Source organism: Hippopotamus amphibius, chromosome 15, assembly GCF_030028045.1.
Source record: "Hippopotamus amphibius kiboko isolate mHipAmp2 chromosome 15, mHipAmp2.hap2, whole genome shotgun sequence".
Lineage (NCBI taxonomy): Eukaryota > Metazoa > Chordata > Mammalia > Artiodactyla > Hippopotamidae > Hippopotamus > Hippopotamus amphibius.
The window spans coordinates 12694517-12722214 of NC_080200.1; the positions used below are offsets into that span (position 1 = coordinate 12694517).

At 50.9% G+C, this 27698-nt stretch overlaps 2 protein-coding genes across 2 annotated transcripts; one reads left to right on the top strand and one right to left on the bottom strand.

Moving 5' to 3' along the window:
• The first annotated feature begins 219 nt into the window (after positions 1-219).
• Positions 220-17888, top strand: IL27RA (interleukin 27 receptor subunit alpha). The gene is made up of 14 exons (XM_057710418.1): positions 220-386; positions 825-942; positions 4989-5146; positions 5230-5387; positions 6885-7044; positions 7317-7390; positions 10256-10439; positions 10535-10723; positions 12886-12987; positions 13062-13220; positions 16174-16299; positions 16686-16779; positions 16965-17058; positions 17178-17888. The coding sequence occupies exons 1-14, from the start codon at positions 287-289 to the stop codon at positions 17358-17360; spliced, it is 1899 nt and encodes a 632-aa protein (XP_057566401.1). The 5' UTR covers positions 220-286; the 3' UTR covers positions 17361-17888.
• A 227-nt stretch (positions 17889-18115) lies between these two features.
• On the bottom strand, positions 18116-26674 carry PALM3 (paralemmin 3). Its single transcript, XM_057710527.1, has 7 exons — positions 26619-26674; positions 23957-24005; positions 22973-23053; positions 22312-22454; positions 22093-22177; positions 20095-20140; positions 18116-19999 (listed from the first exon to the last, which is right to left on the bottom strand). Exons 1-7 carry the CDS (start codon positions 26657-26659, stop codon positions 18276-18278), a joined length of 2169 nt encoding a protein of 722 aa, XP_057566510.1. The 5' UTR covers positions 26660-26674; the 3' UTR covers positions 18116-18275.
• Positions 26675-27698: the final 1024 nt, after the last annotated feature.

Consider the following 27698-nt stretch of genomic DNA (forward strand, 5'->3'; position numbering starts at 1 on the left):
GGTGTTTGGGGTGGGGGGAGGGGCAGGTATCTGGGGAGCTCGGCCACGCCTCCGCGCCGCCCCCCCCCCCCCCCCCCACACTACCCCTCCCCAGCCCCTGCGAGTTCGACCGGGGACTTTCCGGTGCAGCGAAGGGGCGGGGACCGGAGCGCAAGGTGCGGAGGCGGCTGGGAGGGGTGGCTCCGCTTCCCGTTGCCGCTGGGGCGCCGGACCCCGAGAGCGAGGCGGGCGGCGCGGCCGCGCTGGGCCGGGCAGGGCCGGGCCGGACTGGGGCCGCCGGGGCGCCATGCGGGCTACCCGGGCCGCCCCCTTCCCGCGGTGGCCGCGGCCGAAGCTGGTGCTGCTGCCTCTGTTGATGCTGCTGTTCAGCCGAACTCGGCCCCAGGGTGAGTTATGGAGCCAACTCGTGTTGGGCGCACTGTTGCCGCGCTCCGCGGGAAAGCGCACATCCTCCAGGGTGAACCACAAGTTTGCGGAATGAATGACAGAGGTCCGGATGCCAATCTGCTCCCCGCCCCGGGGCAGGGACCCGGCGATGAGAGGAGTTGAGGAACGGGAGGCAGCGAGGTGGGAGCCAGAGTCCGGGGTTGGGGGGTGATAGGGGTAACGGCTCTTCTGGTGGTAACAGGATGTGGCTGGTAGAGGGAGGGGAGGAGTTATGCCCAAAGCCTGGGGAGCGGTGCCCAGCGCCCCCTTCCTGCTGCTCACTTCCGTAAGGGACCCTGCATCGCCCTCCACAGTTGTCAGAAGTCGGGGGTGGGGGGGGCGAGGGCGGCTGGGGGAATTGACCCTCTTCCCTCGGACCCTCCCTCCCCGCTCTCCAGGCAGCCCTGGGCCACTGCAGTGCTATGGAGTTGGACCCTTGGGCGACTTGAACTGCTCATGGGAGCCTCTTGGGGACCTGGGAGCCCCCTCCACGCTGTACCTCCAGAGCCAGAAGTAGTGAGTACAACGGGGTGATTTGGGGAAACAGAGGCTTTGGAAGAATGACCACTCAGGTTCTAGCCTTCTCAGGTTGAGAGGACCCGTTAGTCCTGCCCTCCCCACCCCCCCAGCCCTGCCTTGCGCTCAAGCCCTTCAATTCCTTCAAGTTCCCTTATTTCCTTGCTGTGTTACCTGGACCAGTCACTTTCCCTCTCTGAGCCTCTGTTTCTTCCTCTATCAAATAGTGATAGTAATGGAACCTGCCTCTCAAGCTTGGTTCTGAGAATTCAATGAGTTAGGCACTTGGGAAAGAAAATGCTTAAAGATTAGAAGCTATTTTTATTGCTGTGTGACCTTAGGCAAGTAGCTTAACTTCTCTGAGCATATGAAAAGATCCTTTGGTCTGGTGCTGGGGATGCAGCAGTGAAAGAGACACAGAAAGCCTCATGGAGCCCACATTCCGAGGTGGGTGACTGATGTTGCTTCATGATGAATCACACCTGGAAATGCAAATTCATTTCAAATTTGGCTAAGTGGGAGGAAAGGAAAAGGAGCATTTGAAGATGGGAACTGTGATGGGAGGCTGGCCTTTTTTTTTTTTTTTAATGGTGGTAAAATACACATAAAATTTACCACCTTTTGAAGTGTACAGTTCACTGGCATTAAGTACAGTCACATTGTTGTGCAGCCATCACCACCATCCATGTCCAGAAGAGGGGCCCAGGGTTTTAACTGGTAGAGGATGAGAGAGTAAGAGAAGGTCTTCCTCCTTTTTTTTTAATGAGGTGAAATTCACATAACATGAAATGCAAATTAACCATTTGCAAGTAAACAGTTCAGTGGCGTGTAGTACATTCACAATGTTGTGCAACCAGTGCCTCTGTCTAGTTCTAAAACATGTCCATCACCCCAAAAGGAAGTTCCATCCCCAATAGCAGTCACTCCCTGTCCCCGGGCAACTACTAATCTACTTTCTGTCTCTCTGAATTTGCCTCTTCTGGACATTTCACATAAATGGAATCATATGGCAGGTGGTGTTTTGTATCTGGCTTTTTTTTCACTTAGCATGTTTTTCAGGTTCATTTATGTTGTAGCGTGAATCAGAACGTCATTCCTTTTTGTGGCTGAACAATATTCCACTGTATAGATATAGTGTGTTCATCCATTCATCTGTTGACAGACATTTGGGTTGTTTCCACCACTGAGCAATCGCAGTCGGCAATTGTGACTAGCACTGCTGTGAACACATGTGTACAAGTTTCTGAGTCCTTGTTTTTGGTTCTGTGGGGTATGCGCCTAGGTGTAAAATTGCTGGGTCATATGGCAGTTCTGTGTTAAACATTTTGAGGAATCGCCTGTTTTCTGCAACAACTGCACCATTTTATGTTCCTACCAGCAATGTATGAGGGCCTGAATTTCTCCGCATCTTTGCCAGCACGTGTTTTTGTTTTTTGTTTTTTTATGAAGACGTTGATTTGAACTTTTGAAATCCAGTCCTTTGGGACGTCCTCAACTCCTCTCCCTCTCTCTCTCACCCATATCTGATCCATCAGCAGGCCTTGCCGGCTCTCCCTTCTACATTATCCGTAATCTGGCACTCCTCACTTCCTCAGCATCCACTCTGGTCCAGTCCCCATCATTGCTGGCCTGGACCTTGCAGTTACCTCCCCCCTGGACTCAGTTTCCACCCTCAGCCCCACAGTCTGTTCTCCACCACAGCATCCAGAGGGCACCTGTGAACTTCTTCTTTTTTTTTAATATGTATTTATTTATTTAGCTGTTCTGGGTCTTAGTTGCAGCACGTGGGATCGTCATTGCAACATGCGGGATCCAGTTCCCTGACAGGGGATGGAACCCAGGTCCCCTGCATTGGGAACATGGGGTCTTAGCCACCAGACCACCAGGGAAGTCCTGCACCTGTGAATGTCTGAATCGGGGCGGTCCCTCCCCAACTCACAGCCCTCCAGGGCTCCCACCTCACTCAGGTAAAAGCCAAAATCCTTCCTGCAGCCCGGCCGGCCCTGTATAATTTGCTTGTCACCTCCCTGCCTTCACCTCCTTCCTCTTTCCCCTTACTCACTCTACTCCAGAGTATAAGCCTCCTCCTCACTGTTCTCATACAACACCAGCCACAGTTTGGCCTCAGGGCCTTTGCACTGGCTGCTCCCGCTTCCTGAAATGCTCTTCCCCAGGTACTGCATGACTCCATACCCACATCCTTCAGGCCTTTATTCAGTTGTCTCATCAGAGAGCTTTCCTGACCACCTTTCCTAAAACAGCACTGTCACTCTTCATCCTAGCATCACACCGCATCCTCCTCACCCTGCTTGGTTGCTCTTTATACCGCTTATACTGTAACCGAAGGTGGGGTCCAGCTGCTCGCTGCTCAAAAGCCAGTAAAGAGGCCAGATTGGTGGAAAGGAAAGTTTGCTTTATTTTGGATGCCGGCAGCCGGGGAGAGGGCGGACGCCTATCCAAAGGCCGACTCCTCCCCCGCCCCGGACAGTCAGGGGGCAAGAGTTTTTATAGACAGAAGCGGGGGCTACATGCAGAAACAATACAGTCAGCTCTGACAGTCATCTTGAAATTGGTCATCGGTGGTCTGACCAGCGTCACCTTGATTGTTTTAGTTACAGTTTAATGTTCAGTTCCAGGGTTGGTTTGTTTCCATTTCTTTGAGGCCAGTTCTCAGAATTGTGGCAGCTTATGTCATGGCTACAGCCTGGTCATCATGTAGTTAACTTCTTCCACCTGTTGGGGTTTCAGTATCTATAAGACAGCTCACAGGATATGGTTCAGAATATTACCTGTAGACCTTGAGAAGGAACTAAATGTCCTCGACTCTGCTTAATGACTGAATTATTTTTATTTGGTCTCCTTGGACTGTTTTCCTTTGTTTCTGCATTTTCTCATTTCTTTGATTAAACTTATTCTTTGGCTAAAGTTGTTCCACAGACGAAAGGCAGGCTGAGGACATGGCGGGTGGGGGGCAATGTGGCAAGGACCACAGGGTCCTGCTCCATTTCAATACTACCATCAATTATATATTTCTGTGTTTCTTATCTGCCTCCCCCACGGGAACACCAGCTCCAGAGAGTGGATCCTTGCCTGCTGTGGTCATGGTCCTATTCCCGGCTTCTACAGCAGGGTCTGGCATAAAATATATATTTTCTGACTGGATAGCTGCATGGAAGTAAATGTGCGTGTATGTAATAGGTGCTCATTGAATAAAATAACCAATGCTCGTATAGCACGCATTGTGCCCCTGATGCTTGCTGTTCCAAATGCAGTCCAGGGACTTCTCTGGTGGTCCAGTGATTAAGAATCCGCCTTCGAATGCAGGGGACATAGGTTCGATCCCTGGTCGGAGAACTAAGATCCCACATGCCGCAGGACAACTAAGCCTGTGTGCCACAACTAGAGAGAAGCCCGCGTGCTGCAACAAAGAGCCCGTGTACCACATGGGAAGATCCTGTGTGCTGCAACTAAGACCAGACGCAGCCAAAAATAAATGGATAGATATTTTTTAAAAAATCCTTCAATAATGTGCAATAAAAGGCATGAATCTTAAAAAAAAATGCAGTCCATTTCTTATCTCAGTGATTCTCCTCCCCTATTCAGCCCTTTCAGCAGGCACTTTTTAAAAAAAAATATTTATTTATTTGGCTGTGTCAGCACTTCGTTGCGGCATGCAGGATCTTTGTTGTGGCATTCAGTCTTCTCTTTCTAGTCATGGCTCACTAGCTCCAGGGTGCGGGCTCAGTAGTTGCAGCGGCATGTGGGATCTTAGGTCCCCGACCAGGGATCAAACTCACATCCCCTGCATTGGAAGGTGGATTCTTAACCACTGGACCACCAGGGAAGTCCCCTCAGCAGGCACTTTTATCACCCTCGTTTTGTAGATGAGGAAACTGAGGCACAGAGAAGTTAAGTTGCTTGTTAAAAGTCACACAGCTCTGAAGCAGGAGACCTGGGATTTGAGCCCAGGCAGAGCAGATGTTATCATTACGGCTCTGGGCCCAGCCCACTGTATGCCGCTCCTATTCCCACATCTCTCCTCACAGCCATTCCAACAAAACCTGGACTGTGGCAGTGCCCACCGGGCAGAGCTGGATGACCATTCCACGGGAACAGCTCACCACGTCTGACAAACTCCTTATCTGGCTGGCCAAGGCGGGCCAGCCTCTCTGGCACCCAGTCCTCGTGAACCTCGAAACCCGAAGTAACAGGCGGGAGTGGGGGGTGTGCTGTGTGTGGGGTGGGTCGTCCTGGAAGCCCCAGCTCAATGCACTTCCCCTTCCTCAGTGAAACCGGATGCCCCCCAACTGTACCCTGATGTGGACTTCTCAGAGGATGACCTCCTAGAGGCCACTGTCCAATGGGCCCCTCCTGTGTGGCCACCTCATAAGGTCTTGGTCTGCCAGTTCTATTACCGAAGATGCCAAGAGATGGCCTGGATACTGGTGAGTGTCAGGGACCCTTTCCCCCACCCTCCTCTGGGCGGGGCCCGGGACATCATTCTCAGATCAGAGACCTAGCTCAGAGCTCATTCCTCACCTGCCCTTGGAGTCTGCCCGCATTCCTCACAAAAATGCCTGTACATGCATTTCATGCAGCTAAAAAATGTCCTCCCAAGATAATCTATAAATTCCATGCAGCCCCAATCCCAATCCAAATTCCAGTTGGAATTTTTTTTTTTTTTTGGCCATTTGGCCACACCACAAGGCGGGATCTTAATTCCTCAACCAGGGAGGAATTGAGGCTGGGCCCTTGGCAGTGAAAGCATGGAGTCCTAACCACTGGACCACCAGGGAATTCCCTCTGCTTGGAATTTTTGAGAAACTCAGTAAACTTCCTCTAACATTTTTGTGAATGAATAAAAATCCTCAAATAGCTTATATTAATCTTAAGAGGTTAACAGCAGACACTTAACATCTACTGTGTGCCAGACACTGTTCTATTGAATCCTTATAAGAACTCTTTGAGGTAGATGTGTTTTATGCCTACCCATTTTACAGATGAGGAACAGAGAGGCTGGTTCTCAGTAAACACTCAAAAGTAATAAAAGCAGCTCACATTTCTGAGCACTTGGCATGCATCAGGTCCCACACTAAGCAATCTGCATGGATTATCTTGATAAGTACTCCCAACCTCCCTATATAGGAGATGCTTTTAAGATCTCTGTTTTATAGTTGGGGAAGCCAAACCTCAGAGAGGTTAAGCAACTTTCCCAAGGTCACACAGCAAAAAAAAAAAAAAAAAAAAGGAAGATAGCTCCAATGCAGTGTGACCCCAGAAGTTGGGGAGCCTGCCCATACACTTTAAGAGCACAGCACCAAAGTTGCATGTATCTTTCATCTCATATCTCATTGGCCAGAACTTAGTCACATGGTCTTACCTGATTGCAAGGGAGACTGGGAAACGTAGTCTTTATTCTTGACACAAATTCCTGATAGATACTCGGTTCTGTTTCAGAAGGAAGAAGGGGAGAATGGATACTGGGGATAACCAACTGTCTCAGTCACAGCTTTTGATGCAAAACACCACAATATAGAGCAGAGTTGTTGTCACTGTGAATATTCACGCAATTCAGAGCAATGCTAAGAATGCAGACTTTGAAATCTGAGTGCCTGGGTATGAATCTCAGCTCCAGAACTCACTGGCTTTGTGGCCTTGGGTATGTCACTTCACCTCTCTTGGCCTCAGTTTTCCTCATCTATAAAATGGGAATAATATTAATGATAGAATTTACCACCTACTGCTATACCTGGCACAGAGGATAATCAACTTGTCTCTTTTTTCCAGGGATTATTCTAATTTTAAAACCAAAACCCTTGTGTCCTGGGAACCCACTGGGTCCCAGACAGAGCAGGACAGTACTGGTCATCCTACTGATGTATAAGGCCAAGTCCTTTCAATTCACTCTTCAGCCTCATCACTCTACTCTGTCTCTCCCCTAGCTGGAACCAGAAGTGAAGTCCATACCCCTGACCCCTGTTGAAATCCAGAACCTGGAGCTAGCCACTGCCTATGAGATGTCTGGCCGCTGTCAAGTGGAGAAAGAAGAGGATCTGTGGGGCGAGTGGAGCCCCATTCTGTCCTTCCAGACACCACCCTCTGGTGAGGATCTTTGGGCTTACCCCTATATCCTCATCCCCTCTCCTGGAAGTCTGGCCAATCATGCCATTCTCATTTGTCATATATTATAGTTGGGGAAGCTGAACCTCAGAGAGGTTAAGCAACTTTCTCAAGCTCACACAGAAAAAAAAAAAAAGACAACTCCAGTGCAGTGTGACCCTAAGAACACAACCCCAAAGCTGCGTGTATCTTTCATCTCATATCTCATTCGCCAGAACTTAGTCACATGGTTTCTCCTTTTTTCATCCTTGCAGCTCCAAAAGATCTGTGGATATCGGGGAACATCTGTGGGGAACCAGGACGACAGGAACCCCTGCTTCTGTGGAAGGTGAGTTGTGAGGACCTTCTCACGCTTCTGAGCGCAAAAACAAAACAACAAAACAAAATGATGTAAACAAGACAGAGCTTACTATGCTGCCCTCTTGAGGTTGCTTCAGGGCTTCAAGGAGGGGATGCTCAGAGAGGTCCTGGCACAGTGCTGGGCACAGAGCAAAACTCCACCAATGTTGGCTGAATCTAGGAGATCTGAGCTGAGACATGAAGATGGGTACAGGTGTTCCAAGCAGGGGGCACGTCAGGTGCAAAGATTTAGAAGCAAGACTAGGCTCGGCTCTACAAAATACAGCAGAGTATGCTCAGGGCTTTGGTGCTAGTATCAAAAGGGCATTGTGAAAGGCCGGATGAGTGAAACAGTCCAGGACTTCCTTGGTGGCGCAGTGGTTAAGAATCCGCCTGCCAACGCAGGGGACACGGGTTCGACCCCTGGGCTGGGAAGATCCCACATGCCACAGAGCAACTAAGGCTGTGTGCTACAACTATTAAGCCCATGTGCCGCAACTACCAAAGCCCGCCTGCCTAAATCTGTGCTCTGCAACAAGAGAAGCCACCACACAGAGAAGCCCATGCACCCCACTCGCCACAACTAGAGAAAGCTCGAACGCAGCAGTGAAGACCCAATGCAGCCAAAAATAACAAATAAATTAAATAATTTAAAAAAAAAGGGTGAAACAGTCCTCAGTGACCCAAATCTGCTGAGCACCTACTGTGTTCCAGGCATTGCAGGGCCCTGGCTCACAGTAAATATGGCAAGAAACAAAGCAACAGGGCTCATACTTTCTTGAAGCACACAATCTGATATCACTAACTCTGTGCATAATACTTACAGAGCTCTTACTATGTGCCAGGTCTTTGCCTACACACTTATTTATATTAACTAAATTTAGAGATGAGAAAATGAGACATAGAGAAGTTGCCCCAAACCACACAACTGGTGAGTGGCAGAGCTGAGGTCCATTAGTTTTCAAACCTTAATTCATAGTTTCAGTGCCTCTATTTTATTTTATTTTTTAATTAATTATTATTTTTTTAAATTTTTTTGGCTGTGTCACACAGCATGTGGGATCTTAGTTCCCCAACCAGGGATTAAACCCATACCCCCTGCATTGGAAGCGCAGAGTTTTAACCATTGGACCACCAGGGAAGTCTCTCAGTGCCTCTATTTTATAAAACATACTTTGTAATGCCCCTTTATTATACTGAAATGAAATAAATAGCTAATATAACCCATATATGCACATTTTAAAATGTGTATAATACAGTATATTGTATTATAACATACATTGTACAGTGTATTGTAACATTCAATAGAAAATAAAGCGGAAATAAGGCTACAACATAATGGCAAAATGTTCAGTTCACCAGTATGATATGAGTACCATACCTGTATATACCTCATAATATGGCTTTAAAATACGTAAAGTAAAAATTGACAGAACTGCAAGAACTCTGTGAATCCGCAACCGTTGTGGGAGATTTTAACATACCCCTCTAGGTAAGTTCAGAACAAGCAAATGGAAAAACAAGTCAAGATCTAGAGCATCTGAACGTGTGAATAACAGACAACCTAATGGACTCACATAGGAAATATCAGACCATGTATGCTTTCCATATGCAAACAGGACATTTATCGAAATCATCCACATGCTAGGCTATCGAGCCAGTTTCCAAGGACTTCAAAGGGTTGAGGTGATGCAGGGCACATTGAAAAATTCTCTGATCAGAACACAGATTGTGCTGGAAATTGATAATAAAATCTGCCTAGAAAGTCCTCATATGTTCAGAATATTTTAAAATTCAGTGACTATTAAAACCAGGTCCCAAAAGGTTTTTGTATTTATACATCAAAAGGTGTTTGGTTCTAGGATCAGTTAAAATTGTAGACAGGTTTTTCATCTACAGGAGGTTCCAGTTGGGATGACATTCAAAAGTCACAAGGGACCTGGGACAGTTTTTTATTTCTAGGAGAGGGTAGTATCCCTGGCTCTTACCCATCAAATACCAATCATTGAGGCAACCAAATATTCTCCAAAGTTTCCCCAAAGCACTCTGGAGGGCACTATCCTCTTTGCGACACATAATTACTCTTCTGTACAACAGTGGGAATTTTGCAGTCCCTAAGAACTGCACATGACAAATTAAAATAACGTGAGCGAGGCAGGGTCATATAAGTACATGGTCAGTTCCTGTCTTTAGTTAAAATCTTGGTAATTTGTTTGTCATGGTTTTTCTTTTTGCATTATTATTTTTTTTAATTAAAAAAATATTTTTGACCATGCCGAGCAGCACGTGGGATCTTAGTTCCCCGACCAGGGATCAAACCCGCGCCCCCTGCATTGAAAGTGTGGAGTCTTAACCATTGGACTGCCAGGGAAGTCCCTGCATTAATTTTAAAATATTGCATTACAACAAGGTCCTACTGTATAGCACAGGGAACTATATTCAATATCCTGTGATTAAACCAAAATGGAAAAGAATATGAAAAAGAGTGTATATAAGTAAAACCGAGTCACTTTGCTGTACAGCAGTAAACACAAGACTGTAATTCAACTATACTTCAATAAAAAAAATGTTTTAAATATTGCATTAAAATTAATTTATCTTGATTGGATTTTTGGCATCCTCTCTTGATTTGCACCCAAGGTGAGTACCTCACTCACCTCACCCTAGTTCCAGCCCAGGAGCTGTGTTCTAATTCCCCCTCTGCCACTGAGCCCCTCTGACTTGGTTTCCTCATCTGTAGAGTGAAGCCAACAAAACTATTTCGCTGACTGTCTTGTCAGGTGACCTCACTGAGATGCACAGCATGTGCCTGATAAATGGGAGATATTAACCCCTTCTTCCTCTCTTCCTTCAGGCCTCGGGGCGCTGTGTGCAGGTGAGCTACAGAGTCTGGTTCAAGGTTAAAGATCAGGAGGTGATCCAGGTAGATACCCGCTGCTGCAACTTCTCCATCCCCACCCAAGCAGAATGGGCTGGGGTGTCCACCACCAACGTCACAAGCTGGGAGCCTCCTACCAACCTCTCTTTGGCTTGCTTGGGTAAGAGGCTGGGAACTTCCTCTGAGCAACGCCCTGGAGGTGCAAGAGGGGACTTCCCAAGCGGACAGCTGAGATTTCTCCTGCCTGTCCTCTAGGGCCAGGCTTCGCCCCTCACAGCGTGGTGGTAACCAGCATCCCTGCGAGCTCGGATCTGCTGGTGACTTGGCAGCAGGGGTCAGGGGAGCTGCAGGAGCATGTGGTGGACTGGGCTCGAGATGGGGACCCCCTGGAGGACCTCAACTGGGTCCGACTTCCTCCTGGGAACCTCAGTGCTGTGTTGCCAGGTGAGGCCCCAGGACACGTGGGTTCCCAGTTCAGCTGTTGGAGAGCAGACTGATGGCTGGATTTCCAGGAGAGGTTGTTAAGGTATCACTAATTCATGCAAGAAATATTCATTGACTACCCGCTATGTGCCAGGCCCTGTTCTAGACACTGGTGCACAGTGATGGCAGCTGATGTGTATTGGCATTTATCATAAGCATTAAATCATTCAAACTTCCTTATAAAGTAGGTTTCTGCTATTATCATGCAGATAAAGAAAAAGGCCCAGAGAGGTTAAGCAACTCACCTGAGGTCATACAGCAAGCATGTGGTAGAACCAGGATTTGAACCACATAGTCAGGCTCCAGAAGCTAAACCCTGAACTGTCACTCTCCTCTCCTCTCAGCAGCATCCCCACCCTCATCCCTACCAACATCTCCATCCTCATCTTGTAGGGCAGGCAACCAATGAAATGAAAAATAAATACATCTGTGATGTAATTGGGGCAAAATAAATCAGGGTAAGGGAGAGGAGGGAGGATAGCTATTCCAGAAAAAAATAGTTAGAAAAGGCCTCTCTGGGAAAGTGGCTTTTTTTTTTTTTTTAAGAGTTTCTTGGTGTGGGCCATTTTTTAAAGTCTTCTTGAATTTGTTACAGTATTGCTTCTGTTTTATGTTTTGATTTTTTGGCCACGAGGCATGTGGGATCTTAGCTCCCTGACCAGGGATCGAACTTGCACCCCCTACATTGGAAGGCGAAGTCTTAACCATTGGACTGCTAGGGAAGTCCTGGAAAGTGGCATTTGAACGAAGATCTGAAGGAGGCAAGAGAGAGAGAGCCATGAGGATGTCTAAGGGAAAAGCAAGAGGGAGCAAACAGTGCAAAGGCCCTGAGGCAGGAATGTGCCTGATGTGTTACAGCAACAGCGAAGAGGCCAGTGTGGCTGGAGTGGAATGAGCGAGGGGGAAGGTGGGGAGGAGGTGAGGGCAGGGAGGTGACAAGGCAGAGTGTTCAAAGCCTTGTGGGTCATGGGGAGAACTCTGGCATTTGCTCTGAGTGATGTGGGAGCCACAGAGGGTTCTGAGCAGAGGATGGATGTGTCCTGACTCAGGTGCTCACAGGCGCCCCCTGGCTGATGCGGGAGGAACAGCCCCTGGCTGATGCGGGCGAGGGCTAGAGCTAAGAGACGCAGGAGAAGGGACTGTGTTTGTCCTGGTGGGAGATGGGGACTGGACCAGGTGGGGACCAAGGAAGGGAGAGAAGCAGGCAGGTTCTTGTTGGGGAGTCTGAGAGCAGAATTTTGGGGACTCATCTGGGTGTGTTGCACCTGACATGCTCATCCAAGTGGAATTGTCCATGGGACTGTCAGATACTCAAGTCTCAGGTCTAGCAATAAGTTCTAGGCTGAGATTTAACACTGGGGAGTCTGTCCTTGGTGTAAAGAACTTAGGAGAGCATGAGAAGGTGTTGAGGGAGAGATTTAGGATAGAGATCCATAAGCATATATGGACAAAAGAAGAGGAGCCCCAATTCTGGAAAATCCACAGTTGGGGAAGGTGATATGGCAGCACTAGGTTTTGAGAAGGGATTTCGGGAGCCTTATTTACTGTGATGAGTGGTATCAGGGCCCCACTCATAGTCCAGCGTTTGACTATCTCTCAGCCTCTGGCACCTGCATTCCTGGCCTGGGGTGTTTTTCTGGTGTGAAGCATTTTGTCTGCCTGGACAGCTGGGAGTGCCAGGGAATCAAGGCCCCTCAGACGCAGCCGTCTACCAATGACTGATAATGGTTGATGGACTGGTAATGGTTGATGGACTGATAATAGTTGATGGACTGATAATGGTTGATGGATAAATACCCCGGCTCCCTCCCTCCTTGGGTGGGATGGTGCTCATGCTTGTGCTCTCTGCTGCCACCCAGAGGTCGCCAGCAGGACTGAGTCTTGGTGGGCCATAATGGAAACTTTTCTCTCACACACCATTTACTGGGTGCCTTTACTTCCCTGCTTCATTTCCCCACTGCCCTATTGATATTTTCTGGGGTTGCCTCCCAGATAAATTACTTTTACTCGAATCCTTATATCAAGGTGTCCTTCTGGGGACACAAATGAAGATTCCTATAAAATAAGAAATGAGTGGGGGAGGGGAGCCAACGCTAACTGGTCTTTGTTCCGCTCCCACTCAGGGGATTTCCAAGGAGGGGTCCCCTACCGAATCACAGTGACAGCCGTCTTTCCTTGGGGCTTGGCCCCTGCCCCCTCAGTCTGGAAATTCAGAGAGGAACTAGGTAAGTGGTGGGGCTGGAGGATGGAGGGTCCTGGAACCCTGACAGAACTTGACCCACTGACTTTCTCTCACCAGTACCCCTAGCAGGGCCGGTGCTTTGGCGACTCCAGGATGCTCCCCCAGGGACCCCTGCTGTAGCATGGGGAGAGGTCCCAAGGCACCAACTTCGGGGCCATCTCACCCACTACACCCTGTGTGCCCAGAGTGGGACTGGGCCTTCTGTCTGCATGAATGGTGAGCTCCACTGCCTCCTGCCCGTGCTCCCAGCCCCCACAAGACCCACCCATCATTCTACCTCCCCCCTTGCCCCCAGATGGGCCCTTTTGGCTCCCTCTCAGTCCCTGGGAGAACAAACTATATCATGAGTTCCCTAGTGGATAATAGCTCTGGTGGCTATCAATGTAATAGACTGTCATTTGGCCATTAAAACTGAAGACTCCGATCTATACTTATTGACAGTGAAGGATGCCTGTCACATTTTATTAAGTGAAAAAGATAAAAGGGTTGTAAAACTTTGTGGGATGATTCCATTTTTGTAAAGTAAACCCAGCACTGAGTGAAGCAGAGGCACAAGTATGAAAAGAAATTTCCCCGCAATGTCAATAGGGGTTGTAGGATTTCATATGACTTTTAAAAATTATTTATTATTTATTTATTTATTTTTATTTTATTTGGCTGCGTCAGGTCTTAGTTGCGGCAGGCGGGATCTTCTTTGCCGCACGTGGGATCTTTGTTGTGGTGTGTGGGATCTAGTTCCCTGACCAGGGATCAAACCCAGGCCCCCTGCATTGGGAGCTCGGAGTTTTCCCCACCAGGGAAGTCCCTACATATGATTTGTATTTCTTTTTCATACCTTTGGGTGTAGGCTAGATTATTACTCTGAGCAGAAATTGCTTTTTAAAATATCTTTATTACCCTTCCCCTCCCTGAGTTTTATTGAGACATAATTGACAAACATCACTGTGTAAGTTTAAGGTGTACAGTGTAATGGTTTGACTTACATATATTGTGAAATGATTCCCGCAATAAGTTTAGTTAACATCCATCATCTCATATAGATACAATAAAAAGAAAAAGCAAAAGAATAATAAAAATTAAAAGTACCCTTTTTTCTAATTACAGAAGTTATCTGTTCTTGTTTTAAAAACTGACACATTAAAGAAGTATACTCAAGTATACCAGCATTCTCATCATTTCACTGATACTGACAATGCAGCGTCCATATGTACATTAACATAGAAATAGGAGTTGTGTTTCTTGAAAATTTTAAACTTTTTTATTATAGAAAATTTCAAGCACAAACAGAAGTAGGAAAAATAAAGACTTCCCTGGTGGCGCCAGTGGTTAAGCATCCAACTGCCAATTCAGGGGACACAGGTTCTATCCCTAGTCTGAGAAGATCCCACATGCCGTGGAGCAACTAAGTCTGTGTGCCACAACTACTGAGCCTGCATTTTAGAACCCTCGAGCCACAACTACTGAAGCCCATGTGCCTAGAGCCCATGCTCTGCAACAAGGGAAGCCACCACACTGAGAAGCCCGCACACCACAACGAAGAGTAGCCCCTGCTCGTCGCAGCTAGAGAAAGCCCATGTGCAGCAACAAAGACCCAACGCAGCCCCCTCCAAAAAAAAAAAAAAAAGAAAAATAGTATAACAAATCCCTGTGTACCCCGCCATCTAATTCAACTGTTATCTGCATTTTGGCAATCTTGTTTCCATATATCCCTCCCTCCCCCACTTTTTTTTTTTTTAGAGTCTTTGGTGTCATTTCATCCCTAAATAATTTGGTACTTCAGCGTTTGTCTCTAACTGGTAAAGCCTATTTTTTTTTTAACCTAGTCATATATATTTATGTAAACATGTACCTACTATTATTATTAAAAGAGGACCATGTTATAAGCCCCTGAAGCTTATGACTGTGATGTTTTGCAACTTTCTTTTTCTCACCTGATGATTTAGCTTGGACATCTTTCTGTGGCAGTGTATCTTGATCCATATTCATGTCTCCTTTAATCCCATAACAAACGAAAAAGCTGCTGCTTCTTTTGGCTTAAAAACTAAAGAGGGCAATTCAGTTAAAAAGCAAACAAAAACACAATTCTGGGAGGTGCAAATGTATTCCCCTTGTCTGGGGTGAATTCCCTTCACTGGATTCTGTGTGGGTGAAGGATATGATATCCATGCATTCTTTTTTAATTAATTAATTATTAATTTAAAATTGTTAATTCTTAAAATTAATTAATTATTTATGGCTGCATTGGGTCTTAGTTGCAGCACATGGGATCTTTGTTTAGGCAGTGCAGGATCTTCTGTTGCGGAGTGCAGGCTTCTCTCTGGTTGTGGCTTGCAAGCTCCAGAGCACGTGGGCTCTGGAGTTTGCAGCACGCAGGCTCTCTAGTTGAGGCACTTCGGCTCAGTTGTTGTGGTGTGTGGGCTTAGTTGCCGCGCGGCATGTAGGATCTTAGTTCCCTGATCAGGGATCGAACCCACGTCCCCTGCATTGGAAAGTGGATTCTTTTACCACTGGACCACCAGGGAAGTCCCTCATGGATTCTTTTTTTTATTCAAATATAGAGTTGACCCTTGAACAACACTGCTTTGAACTGCGTAGATCCAGTTATACATGGCTTTTTTCAATAGTAAATAGTACAATACTCTTTGTGTTTGGTTGAATCCGCAGATGTGGAACTGGGAATACAGAGGAACCACAGATAAGGAGGGTGGACTATAAATTTTACTGTAGTTGGATTTTTAACGGAATGGAGGGTCAGCATCTCTAACCTCCGCATTGTTCAAAGGTCAACTGTATGTCATTTTTGAGTACTTTCTACGTGCCAGGCACTGATCCAGGTGCTGGGAATATGACCTCCGTGGAGCTAACTTTCTAACGGGGGACATGCAGGTATAGACAAAGTAAATAATATCTAAGCCGTGTGTCAGATGGTGATAAGTGCTGGATAGAGAATGAAGGAAGGAAGATGGGTGGTGAAGCAGGTGTTATTTTAATGGCGGGGGGGGAGGGGGTGTCAGGAAGGCCTCACTGAGAAGGTGACCTTTGAGCAAAGAGCTGGAGATGAGGAGGGAGCCATGTGGGTATCTGGGGGGGAAAGTGTTGCAGACAGCATGGCAGGTGCAAAAGGTCCTGAGATCGGTTGCCTCCCAACCTCTCTGGCTGTGTCCTTCAGTGAGTGGCAGCATCCGGACCATCACCCTACCCAATCTTCACTCGGGTCCCTGTGAGCTGTGGATGACTGCGTCCACTATCGCAGGACAGGGCCCACCTGGTCCAAGCCTCCGGTTTCACCTACCAGGTAGAGGCTTGGGGTGGAACTGCCATGGGAGGGGGCCTGGAGGAGGGGCATTGGACGGGGTTGGGTTATATAATCATTAATGAACTTCACCCCCTTTTGATTTGGGAATGTTGATGATGTGTTTTGATGCTGCTAAATACTGCTGTGGATTACCAAGCAACGTGTGTTTCGGACCCTTTCACCCCATCCCTGACCTTGACCTTTTCACAAGCCCCACTCCCACCCCAAGATTTCCCCCAGCCTTAGCCCCTACCTGTTCATAGGCCCCGCCCATTTATCCACCTCCCTTACCCATTCCCTGCCTCACCCCTGAGCCTTACCTGACCCCTCCCTACCTCCCTGGTGTCCAAATGTTCTTCTGCCCCTTCCCCGCTCCCTCCCTCCAGATAACACCCTGAATTGGAAAGTTCTGCCAGTTGTCCTCCTCGTGTGGGGTTTGCTCCTGACAGGCTGTGCTGTGAGCCTAGCCACCTCCAGAAGGTGAGGCTGTCAGACACGTGGGTCTCTGCCCAGGTGGGGAGGTCAGTTGGGCATTAGCTGAGCTTGGGTGGGCGTGTGGTAAGGGGATGACACTTCAGGGTTCTGTGACGTTCCTGGACCGTGCCATCTGGGCATGGGTGTCTAGCCACCTGGATTCCCTGCCCTGACTCTTACCTGCTCGCCAGGTGCGTCCACCTGCGGCACAAGGTACTACCCCACTGGGTCTGGGAGAAGGTTCCTGATCCTGCTAACAGTAATTTCAGCCTGCCCCACTTGAAGGTGAGCAAAAAGCCTGGCTTGTCAGGGCCCTCTGGGGGATTGGGGAAAGCTGGGACAGTGGGGAGAAGATGAGAATTGGGGGGTATGAGGGGAGGACTCTTAACCTCTTTTCTTTCCAGGAGGTGCCCCAGGCCCAGCCCCCTGGGGACTCACCCATCCTGGAAGTGGAGGAGATAGAGCAGGTACCGGTTACAGAGCCCCCCCAGGCCTTGGCGTCACTGGACTCTGGGTATGAGAAACATTTCCTGCCCACACCCGAGGAGCTGGGTCTTCTGGGCCCCACCCCAGGCTCCAGGTTATAGCCTGAACCAGCCCCAGGAGGGGAGAGGGGTGCTCATTTGACAGTTGAAGATACTGAGGCTCAGAGAAGTTGAGTCACTTGCCTGAGGATACCCAGGCAAGGAAAAGCTGAGATTGAAGGACAGCTACAGAGAAGGTCCCGGCCCTATAGGGAATATACGGATGGATGAGAGAACAAAAGAAAATGTACGAAATCCAGAGTGGCAGTTGCCTCCCCAAATCTGTCATGCTGCTATAACAGAACTGTAGTTGGGTGCACTTCTAGCCTCCCTTGCAGCTAGGTGCAGCCATGGACTGAGTTCTCAAGAGTGGAACATAAGTGGAGGTGACATGTGCCACGGCCGGGTCTGGGTGGGGGCTCTTCCACATTCCCTTCCCTTTCCCATGAGCTGGAGCATTGATGTGCCTCATGACACACCTTTGGCCATACCCAAGGTGAAGGTGGAACAAGAAACGGAAAGGAACCACAGATCTCAAGTGATTGTATAGATTAGAGGTGCCCAGAGAAATAAATTTTTTCTGTTTTGATAGCTACTGTAGCTTGAGGTCTCTTTGTTACAGCAGCCACATTTACACTCTCACTGACTCATAATCTTTGATTCTAGCAGAGTGAAGCCCTCCACTTCCCACCAGGAGATGGTGAGGTGGTTCCGTGCCAACAATACACACACTCACACGGACCGAATGCTTAACGTTTTATTTTCAAGTATAAAGGCTTTGTCACAGAAGGGGGCCAGGGTCACAGGCAGTGGGCAAAGGGTTTGGAAGCCCAGGTGGAGGTGGACATGTGGACCAGCTGGCTCCCAGGTGCCATCGCCAGTCCCGTGGTGCCCTGTCTGTGCCTGGGACCATCTGCTGGATGCCAAGAGGCCGAGGTAGCTGTGAGAGGAGCTGGGAGCGGGGTGGAGGGTGCGGGCTCACATAACCGCACAACACTGGCACTTCTGCTTAGAGCCGCTCACCTCTTCCCCCTCAGGAGGGGCAGATGGCTCTGGCTGCCGGGCAGGTGCATAGGTGGGCACGGGGTGGGCACTGGGGTTGGCCCTGGGCCCCTCCACCTGAAGCAGTGGCTGGCACTCAGCGGGCTGCTCCTGAGCCGAGGGCTCTGCCAGGAGGGGGGTGGCATCCCCAGAGGGGTCCTGGCCCTCAGCAGAGGTTTGGGGCTTCACTGCTTCTGCTTCCGGGGAGCCTTCCTGCTTCTCCTGGGCCTGCTGTCCCTCTTCCTCCGGTCTCGGCTCCTCCTTGGCCCCCAGGGGACGCCCTTCCTCACTCACTTCCTCTGCCTGACATTCCTTTCCTCCTCCTGACTCTCTCTGCTCTCCTGGACTCAGATCTTCCTCCACCCCTTGAGTCTTCTCTGTCTGCAGTGGCTCTTCACCTGCCATTCTCTCTACCTTCAGTGATTCCTCATCTCCTGTCTGTGCCTCCGATGGCTGCTCACCTCCCGTTCTCTGTTCCTTCAGTGATTCCTCATCTTTTTCCTTTTCCTCCAATGCTTCCTCATCTCCTATTCTCTCTACCGTCAGTGATTCTTCACCTTCTTTTCTTTCTGTCACCAGTGGTTCTTTGATTGCCTCTAACTTTTCCTCAGCACTTTTCTGCGCTACTCCCAATGGCTCCTCGCCTCTTTCCATCTCTGCCCTCGGAGGTCCCGCACCACCTTTTCTTTCTGCCGAGAGTGGTTCGTCACCTCCTCCTGTCTCTGTCTCCACCTTTTCCTCACCGCCACTCCTCTCCGGCTCCAAGGATTCCTCGCTTCCTTTCCTCTCCACCGCAGGCGACACCTCTGCTCCTTCTGGTTCTGCGCCTGCCTTTCCTTCACTTCCTCTCCTTCCTGTTGATTTTTCTGCCTGCCTCCTCTCCACCTCCCACGTTTCCTCCCCACCTCTGCCCTCCGCCCCCGGCGGACTCTCATCCTCTCCATCCCTTCCCAGCGCCGTTGGCCCTTCCAACCCCTCCACCACCAGCTCCTCCCACTCCTCACTGAGGGTCACTCTCTCCACCCAAATGAAGGACCCCTCCTCCCCTCCAAAGCCCCCCCGCCCATCACCATCAGGGCTGCTCCTGGGGGCACCTTCCCCTTCTCCAGAAGCTGCTCCTCCCAGTCCCTCCTGGAGCCTCAGCGAGCTGGTCTGTGCAGCCTCCAGGCCCCTGCTCACGGACCCAGTGGCCTCTGAGTCACTGCTCTCCGTGCCTCCCACCCCTTCCCAGACCACCTCCACGACACCCCTGTCCTCCTTGACCCACGAAGGGAGCTCTGGGCGGCCGGCTTCCTGTCTGTCCCCGATGGCCTCCAGCACCATCTCCTCCACCTTAGCCTCCAGCTCCAGGCCTGTGACCTCCATGGCACAATCCTCTGTGGCCCTCAGCCCCTCCCACACCACCTTCACCATGCCTCCCCCTTTGGCCTCATTCACTCCCCCCTCAGACGCTGCTACTCCCCGACCCTGCTCCTGCTCCGGAGGGGGGCTGGATCCAGGGCAGGGCCCATTGGCTTCAGAGGAGGCCCCTGCTGCCCCAGGGACCTGTCTCGGGGCTGTTAGAACCCGGACAGCCTCCTCTCTGGGCTCAGAGGGGGACTCTGGGTATGTGCTCACTGGTCCGGCTGGTAGGGAGGCTCTCTTGTTTAGATCAGTCTGGCCTGGAGGAGTCAGGGGAGAAAGGGAGAGGAGAGATGGGGCAACAGAGTGAGATTCAGACCCTTCCTCGTGCGACCCCAGACCTCAAAACACCCACCTGCAGGACCTGTCTCCACGGTGGGCTGGGAGAGAGGACGGTGACCCTGCAGGGATGGCAGAAACAAGGTCAGGCCAGCCCACATCTCCACTTCCAGCCTCCTGCATGCCAGTACCCCTCCCCTGCTCAAGCACCCTCAGTGGCTCCCTATTACCTTCAGGACCAAACCCTCTATTGTACCTCGGCTTTCCTCACCCGTCTTATCTCCCTCTGCTCCATTGCCTTGCACACAGGAGGTGATCAATCAATACTGTGTCCATGCAGCTAATCCCTCTGAATTGGGGACCTACTCTGCCAGCTACTGAGGTTACTTAAGAAACACTTAAGCCTCCTGCTATCGGAACTTACATTCCAGTGGGAGGAAGCAGGTAATAAACATAAAACACAAATCTATAATTCAGGGAGAAGAGCTATGATAGGAAAAAAAAAAAAAAAGAAGCAGGATAAGGGACTGGGGAATGCCTGGGAGGTGATGGGGTGCCTCCTTTAGGTATAAGATGCAGGAGGGCCTCTTGGAAGAGGTAACATTGAACAAAGTCCTGAAAGGTGAGAAGAGCCAGCCTTGAGTCAAGAGGGGGGAAAGGGCATTCCAGGCAGAGGGGACAGAAAGTGCAAAGGCCCTGGGGCTGTAATGAGTTAGGCAAGTTCAAGGAATAGAAAAGAGGGTCAGGGTGGCTGGAGTGGAGTGAGGAAGGGATGGAGGGAAAGATGAGATCAGGGAGGAGAGTTGAGCACAGCCCTGCAGGTCGCCTACACCAACCCCCACAGATCTCCTCACAGGTCTCTGATCCTTCCCTCCTCTTTCCAGCCTCCAGGCCTTTGCCCAAGCTGTTTCCTCAGCCTGGAATTCCCTTTCTCTGCTGCCTGGTTCCCATCTAATTCAGCATAAATGTCACTTCCTCCAGGAAGCCTTCCCTGAACCCCCAACCTCACTTAGGTGCTTCTTATGAGCTTCCCCCACATCCTGGGCTCCCCTCTCACAGACTCTTTGCACCCCATCTCCTCATCTGAACTGTGAGCTCCCTTGGGCCAAGAATCATGCTTTGGGCATCTCTGGCAAGAAACTTCCGGCTTAGATTAAAAACCCCACAGCTGCTTCCCATTCCAATTAATGGTCTCCTCTACCCTTCTGTCCTGCGACAGGCACCTGGGAGCCAAGATAAGGCATCAGGGAAAGGTGGGGACTGTGGAAAACCCACACCTCACCTCACTGTGGCTAGGTGCAAATGTTACTGGATCTTTGGACTTCAAGGACAACCCAGAAAGCCAGATTTTAATGTGAAGTTGTTTTGGTTTTCAAAAACCTGTATGTTGTATGACATGTGGGTTGTATCAGAATAGAGGCATTACCAAAAAAAAAAAAAAAACAACCCCAAAAGCCATGTAGATGCCTCAAATCATGAAAGCATCTCATGGTGACCCTTTCCCACCTTTGAGACCGAATTCCATGAATGGTTCCCCACATTTTCTTTTCTTTTTTTCTTTTGGCTGCACCTCTCAGCTTGCAGGATCACCTTAGCTCCAGGGATTTAACCCAGGCCACCGCAGTGAAAGCGCTGAGTCCTAACCACTGGACCACCAGGGAATTCCACACACCCCCCCCCCCCCCCACCCCGCACACACATGCATTTCTGACCACTTTCATTATTCGGGTCATATTGGCAACCATATAGTATCACAAGTTCCCTTGTGCCCGTTCCTGGTGCCAAGTTAAGATCTCATTAACCCTTTCTCACACCTCTTCCAGGTGTGTGCTGCTGTTATGTTCATTTTAAAGATGGGGAAACTGGGGCTTAAGCAAGGAAAGTGACTAGCCCAAGACCACAAAGCAAACGATCCAGCATCTAAACTGTGCTTGGGGACTTCCCTGGTGGTCTAGTGGTTAAGATTCTACTGCAGGGGGAACGGGCTGAACAACAACTGTGCTTAGAGAGGTCCTGCTTGGGGCTCTGCTGGCCACACCTCCTCCTCCCTCCACCTGCTCCTCTACCTCCTCACCTGTCGGCGCCAGGTGGGCTTGCCTGAGGGCTTGTGCTGGGCACCTGTGGACGCACTTTGCAACAGCTGCAGCTGAGATTGGAGTCTGGGGACGAGAAGGGATTGCTGGGACCCTGCACTCCAGGCTCAGTGGACCACCCCCACCCGAAGTGTCCAGTGGAGTGGGCTGAGGGGCCTAGGCAAGCTGGGGCAAAGCTGTCAGGCAGGGGCCCTACTCACGTGAACAAGCTGTCTTCTAGGTTCTGGATGCGAGCCTGAGCCTGGTCCTCAGGTGACTGGGGTTCCTGTGAGGCGGGGTCCTGGGGCCGCTCTGGCTCCTCAGCTGCCCCGTCCATTAGCCACCGTTCCCGGAGAGACTTCCTCTGGGCATGGGCAGGGGCATATGCACTACCCCACCTCATGTAGCGCCCCCTCCCGACGCTCCACCCTGGGCCGATTTCTCATTGCGCCGCAAACACCCAGATGGGACCGACATTTCTCCCTCAGGCTGGCGGATACGTGCCCCAACAATGCCAGGTAGGACAGACACCCCGTTACCAGCCCATTGCTTTCCCACACTGGCAAAAACACCCATCAATTTCTCCTAACCTTTCCAGAATGGGACAGACACTCCCAAAGGTGAAATCAATGTCCCTATCAGCCCCTCCCTACCCCAAAGCGGTACAAACACCTCCACGGTCCCCATACTCTTCTCAAAGGTGGAACAAATGTCCCCTTCACCACCACCCACTCTCCCAAGCTGGGGAAGACGCCCGCCTCCAAAGCTAGAACCAACATCCCCCCATGTTTAGACAGAGCCTCCTTTGGTCCCCAGAACTGACTCACAGACACCCCCCACTTCATTGCCCGGACTAAGCAGGTGCCCCCGCCCTCCCCCAACCTTGAGCCGCGCCACGCGGAGTTTCTCTTCCTCCAGCTCCCGGCGCGTGGCGCGGATCTCCTCCTGCAGCCGCCGCTTCTCCTGCGCACAGAGGACCCGGAGCTGCCCGCGGGCCGGGCGGGGCCGGGCGGGGCCGCCGCCTCCCCTTCCGCTCTCCCTCCTCGGCGGGGATCGCGGGGGCTCCCGGGGGCTCCCGGGACTCCCGGGGCTGCAAGCCGCGCAGGGTGGCGGAACACACGTCGGGGCCCCAGGCGAGGAGGGGGCGGCGGAGGCGCTGACTCAGCAGCGGGTGGGGGCGGGGCCGACGGGGGCGGGGCCGGCCGCGCCCGGGATGCTGCGGAAGCCATACCCGCGCAGAATGGGGGTCTGTGGATAGGGAGGGCCTTGGAATGGGAATCCGGGGGCGGCGGGGGGGGGGGGGTTCTGAGACATGGAGTTAAGAGGGACGGGATTCAGAGAGATGGGGTCCAGATATAAGGATCAAAGGGAGGGGGCTAGTGAGATGGGGGGTCGGAAATAGAGGTGCTGTCATGTGGATCCAGCGAGACTGGGATGTAGAGATGCGGTCCAGAGAGATGGGGGTTAGTGAGATGGGGGTTCAGAGAGACGGGGTCCACAGAGATGGAGATATAGATAGAGGAGTTCAGAGAGATGAGGTCCAGATATGGGGGTCTGAGAGCTGGGGTTCAGACAGGGTATTGGGAGAGGGGGTTCAAGAATGGAGCATCGGATGCTGTAGACTTCGAGAGTGAGGAGTTTGCAGCTCTCCATTCTAGGGGTGTCAGCGATCAGAGGAACTGGCGAGCGGAGGGGCCTGAGGATTTAGGTGGGGCACCCCGAGAAAGGCTGGAGCTGAGGGTGCTCCCCGCACCTTCAGAGCCCTAAGCGTGCTCCCGTGATAGGAAGGAATTGAGAAAGAGGCATCGGGCAAATCTAGGGGTGCCCAGGGCGCAGGGCTGAGCGCGCTCGTAGGGCTTCACGTACCGCGATGACCTCTAGCCGCTGCCGGTAGAGGGAGCTCTCCGCCATGGGCCTGCAGGGAGAGGGAGGGGGCTGCCAAAGGAGTGTCACAGGGGCCCACCCCTCAGCAGGCCCACCTCTTGAATACCCCTCTCTGAGCCAAGATCCCCGAGCTGCTTGGAAACCAACCAAAACCCAGCAGTTTCCTCAGTTTCCCCTTTGCATTTGGGAGGAGTCGGGGCCGAAGGCAGGGATTCTGTGAGGGGGAGAGAGCAGAGACCATGACAGGCTGAGCTGAATCCCTTCCTAGGCTTGACATCAACCCTCTGAGCCTCGGTTTCCCCATCTGTAAAACGGATCGGGATAGCTTGACCCTTACCTTGCAGAGAGAGATGCCCTTGCAAGGAAGTATCCATGCAGCAAAAAACTTAGGACATAGTGCTTCAAACACAGTAGCATAGTTTATTATTAATAATAATTTTAGGGAATTCCCTGGTGGTCCAGTGGTTAGGAGTGCATGCTCTCACTGCTGAGGGCCCGGGTTCAATCCCTGGTCAGGGAACTAAGATGCCACAAGCTGCGTAGTGCAGCCAAAACAGGAAACAAAAAATTTAAATAATTCCCATGACTAATAATGTTTTCAATTAAGTATAATAACCATTCCCAGCAACTGTCGAGTCCTGCTAGACCCAAGCATGCTCTGTGTCTCTTTCCAATTCCATACCCTCTCTGGACCTTGGCCCCCCACCCTTAAGTGCTGGGGGATGAGGGAGTCTGGGAGAAAAGTGTCCATCCCACCATGGACACATGCCATTGCCATGGTAACTCTGAAGCTGCCTCCTCCACCTTCAAACCACCCTCCCTGGGGGCAAGGATCGCCAGGTCACACTGCCTAGTGTTGGACTCTGAACTGGGAGGAGGGGGAGGGTGACTCGCCGTTTAAGGTTTAACCTGAGATTCCCCCATTGTTGTCCACCTCAAAGCACTCTAGGATCCCCAATTCCCAGCCTCCAGGCCACCCCTCATCCATTTGGGCTCCTCCTGGAAGCTGGAGGCTGACTGCTTCGGGCACTTCAGGGACATCACCCTGTCATCACAGTCATGGATTGACTGCTATGTTCAGGTGTCTCACAGGCCAACATCTAGAAGGACGTATCTATCTGCCTGTTGTCCCTGACACTTAGCCCTGGGTGGGCACAGAGCAAGCCTTCAAATATTTATTAATTTGAGCACTAACCTATTGGATGAGCTTTAACCTCATTGCCCAAACTCTGGCGGGGCCTCCAGGGTCTTCTCTGGCCTCACCATGAAGGTCCAATAGCGAGCTCACATTTAGCACTTACTATATATAGCGCTCTAAGTGCTCTATGGGGCTTCCGCTAGGCTCCCACAGCCACCTCCGCCTCCCCCTCCCTGCCCTGATCTTGAGACGCTGTAGTCAACTTTTTGCTGAGTTGACATTCCAACTGAGAAGAATATCAGCCAACCATTAGCCAGTGCTCACCATGTGCCAGGCACTGTTAAATGCTTTACCCGTAGAAAATCATTTAACCCTCTCTACCATTCTAGAAGGTAAGTAGTACTACTGTCCCCGTTTTATGGGTGGCGAAACTGAGGCTCCGAGAACTGATGAAAAGTCTTGTCTGAGGTCACTGAGTCAGGATTAGAACTCAAAGCTCTCAGACCCAAAATACTGGGAACACTGTGGGGAAGAGTGAAGTCCAGGCATCCACCTCTTGACAGCCAGGAGACCAGAGATCAGCATGGCGAGGGGGTGGGTCCCTGCTTCCAGTTAGGGTAGGATGCTGAAGTCATGGTTTACAAGGTATCCCAAAGGAAGCTCAGACCCCCTGCTAATAGGTTTGTCCCTGGGGGATGGCGAAAGTCCCCCCGTCTGCTCTCCCACCCCCAAGATGTAATCTCCCTGCCTCTTCCTTGCTGGGGGGGGGATCAGATTCCCGTTGCTAGGCAACCAGGTTTGTAGTTGGTGAATAATGCAACGGGGAACCCAAAAGAGTGAGGAACCAAATTGGGGTCCTTGGGGGGAGCCCCTTTTCCAGAATTCTTTACAAACCTCTGGAGCCCCTCCACCCTCTTACTTTAAAAAGCCCTCATACCTCAAATATTAAAATAATCTGCACAGTTGGTTAGATGTTGCTCATCTCTAACTCTACAAGAACAACATGCACGGTGGTGGCTTTTTGCCCCACCAGGAACAGTTAGTTGGCGGTCATTTCATTAAGCAGGTGATCCTTTCCATTTTGCCGTCCTCTTTCTCAATTTGGGAGCTGTTACCTCGTTCCTGTTGGATCTCAAGCATTTCCTCCCACCCTGGACACTGAGGGATGATTCTAGAGGCAACATATGGGAGCGAGAGACCCTGACATTCCCCGCCCCCCACCCAATTAATAGCCCCACCCCCCAGGCTGGACTTGGGCTTGAAGCCTGCCAGCGGAAAATCCTCAAAAAAGAAGGGGGTGAGGGTTCACATGGCCCACCCAAGTTTCTGGGGAGGGGGGCATTGAAGAGCCTGGGGGGTTCGCTGCTGGCCACCCTTCACTCCTCCTGGTCCCCTTAGGAGAGGCTGGCTGGAGCTCTCACCTCCCCCACTCCGTGGAAAGGCCAGCGTCTTCCATGAGCCCCTCCCAGGCCCTGCCCACTGGCCCCCCTGACCCGGGACACTTACATGGGTGTGGCCGGAGACCACACCTGGCTCTGCAGGGCCATCTCTGCCCAGAAACCCACGTTCTGGTCTTCGCGTTCAGGACCCACCACCCGCTTGCCGAAAGGTGCCCTGGAGGCTGTGACTGCGCTGTCGGGAGTGGGGGGGGGGGGGGCAGGCAGGCACTGGGAGAGCTGGTCCAGCTGGTTTGGGCCAGGAGGCGGGAGACGCATGGGCGGGGCCTGGGCCGAGGGGGGCTGGGGGCTGGCGGGCAGTTCTGGGGAGGTACTATCAGCTGTCCTGATCAATTATTTACCAGACACTGGCCTCCTTGCTGCACTCGGCTCCCTCCTGGCAAACATACTCTCACATGCGTGGTCGAGAGCCGGTGGAAGGGAGTTGGGAGTCCCTGATCCCCTCAGGCAATGGCGCCTCCACTTTGCACCCTAGACATTTCCAATCCACCTGCCCACCAAGTGTCACCCACCTTCAAGTACTGTTGCACACCACACACGGGATATTTTTACACACTAACTGCCCTCCCTTCTTGGACCCTGGTTCTGGGGTGAGGAGGGAGGGCTGATCGAGCTAGAGGATTCTGGAGGCCAGAGCCTGTGCCCCATGGGAACCAGAAGGCCTGGGCTGTGGACAACTCTGGGCAACTTCCCCTAGGGTTCTAGGTCTCAAGGTCTCAGTTTCCCCTTTTGGAGAATGAGAGAATTAGATCAAACAGCCTCCAGGACCCTGGATACTCAGATGTGATAACTATTAGGGGAGAGTGGTGATGGGAAAGGTCTAGAGAACTTCCTACCCAATCTTGAGGGTCCCTGTTCTACCCCGCATCCCATTCTTAAAGGGCCAGCACCCCTTTTCCCAGCTGATTATGTGTTTCATCCAACCACCCTACTGGGGAAATCATCTCTATTCTCCAGGCTGGTCTTCTGCAGCCCCCAGCGCTTCCCTCATCACAGCCGTGGTCATGCTGTGCAATTCTGACATAAACCTCAGTGAGAAGAGCCCTTGTCCTGGGCCCCTTGCTTTTATTTATTTTTTTAATAATTATTAATAAATTTATTTTTATTTTTTAATTTTTGCGGCTGCACT

Excerpts from the sequence above, each read along its gene's own strand:
- IL27RA (XM_057710418.1), top strand. The coding sequence starts at position 287 with ATGCGGGCTACCCGGGCCGCCCCCTTCCCGCGGTGGCCGCGGCCGAAG. Across the intron at positions 10,724-12,885 it reads CCTCAGTGCTGTGTTGCCAG|GGGATTTCCAAGGAGGGGTC; the intron begins GTGAGGCCCCAG and ends GCTCCCACTCAG. Across the intron at positions 12,988-13,061 it reads GAAATTCAGAGAGGAACTAG|TACCCCTAGCAGGGCCGGTG; the intron begins GTAAGTGGTGGG and ends TTCTCTCACCAG.
- PALM3 (XM_057710527.1), bottom strand. The coding sequence starts at position 26,659 with ATGGCCCTGCAGAGCCAGGTGTGGTCTCCGGCCACACCCAT. Across the intron at positions 24,006-26,618 it reads TGGTCTCCGGCCACACCCAT|GCCCATGGCGGAGAGCTCCC; the intron begins GTAAGTGTCCCG and ends CTCTCCCTGCAG. Across the intron at positions 23,054-23,956 it reads AGCGGCTAGAGGTCATCGCG|GAGAAGCGGCGGCTGCAGGA; the intron begins GTACGTGAAGCC and ends CTCTGTGCGCAG.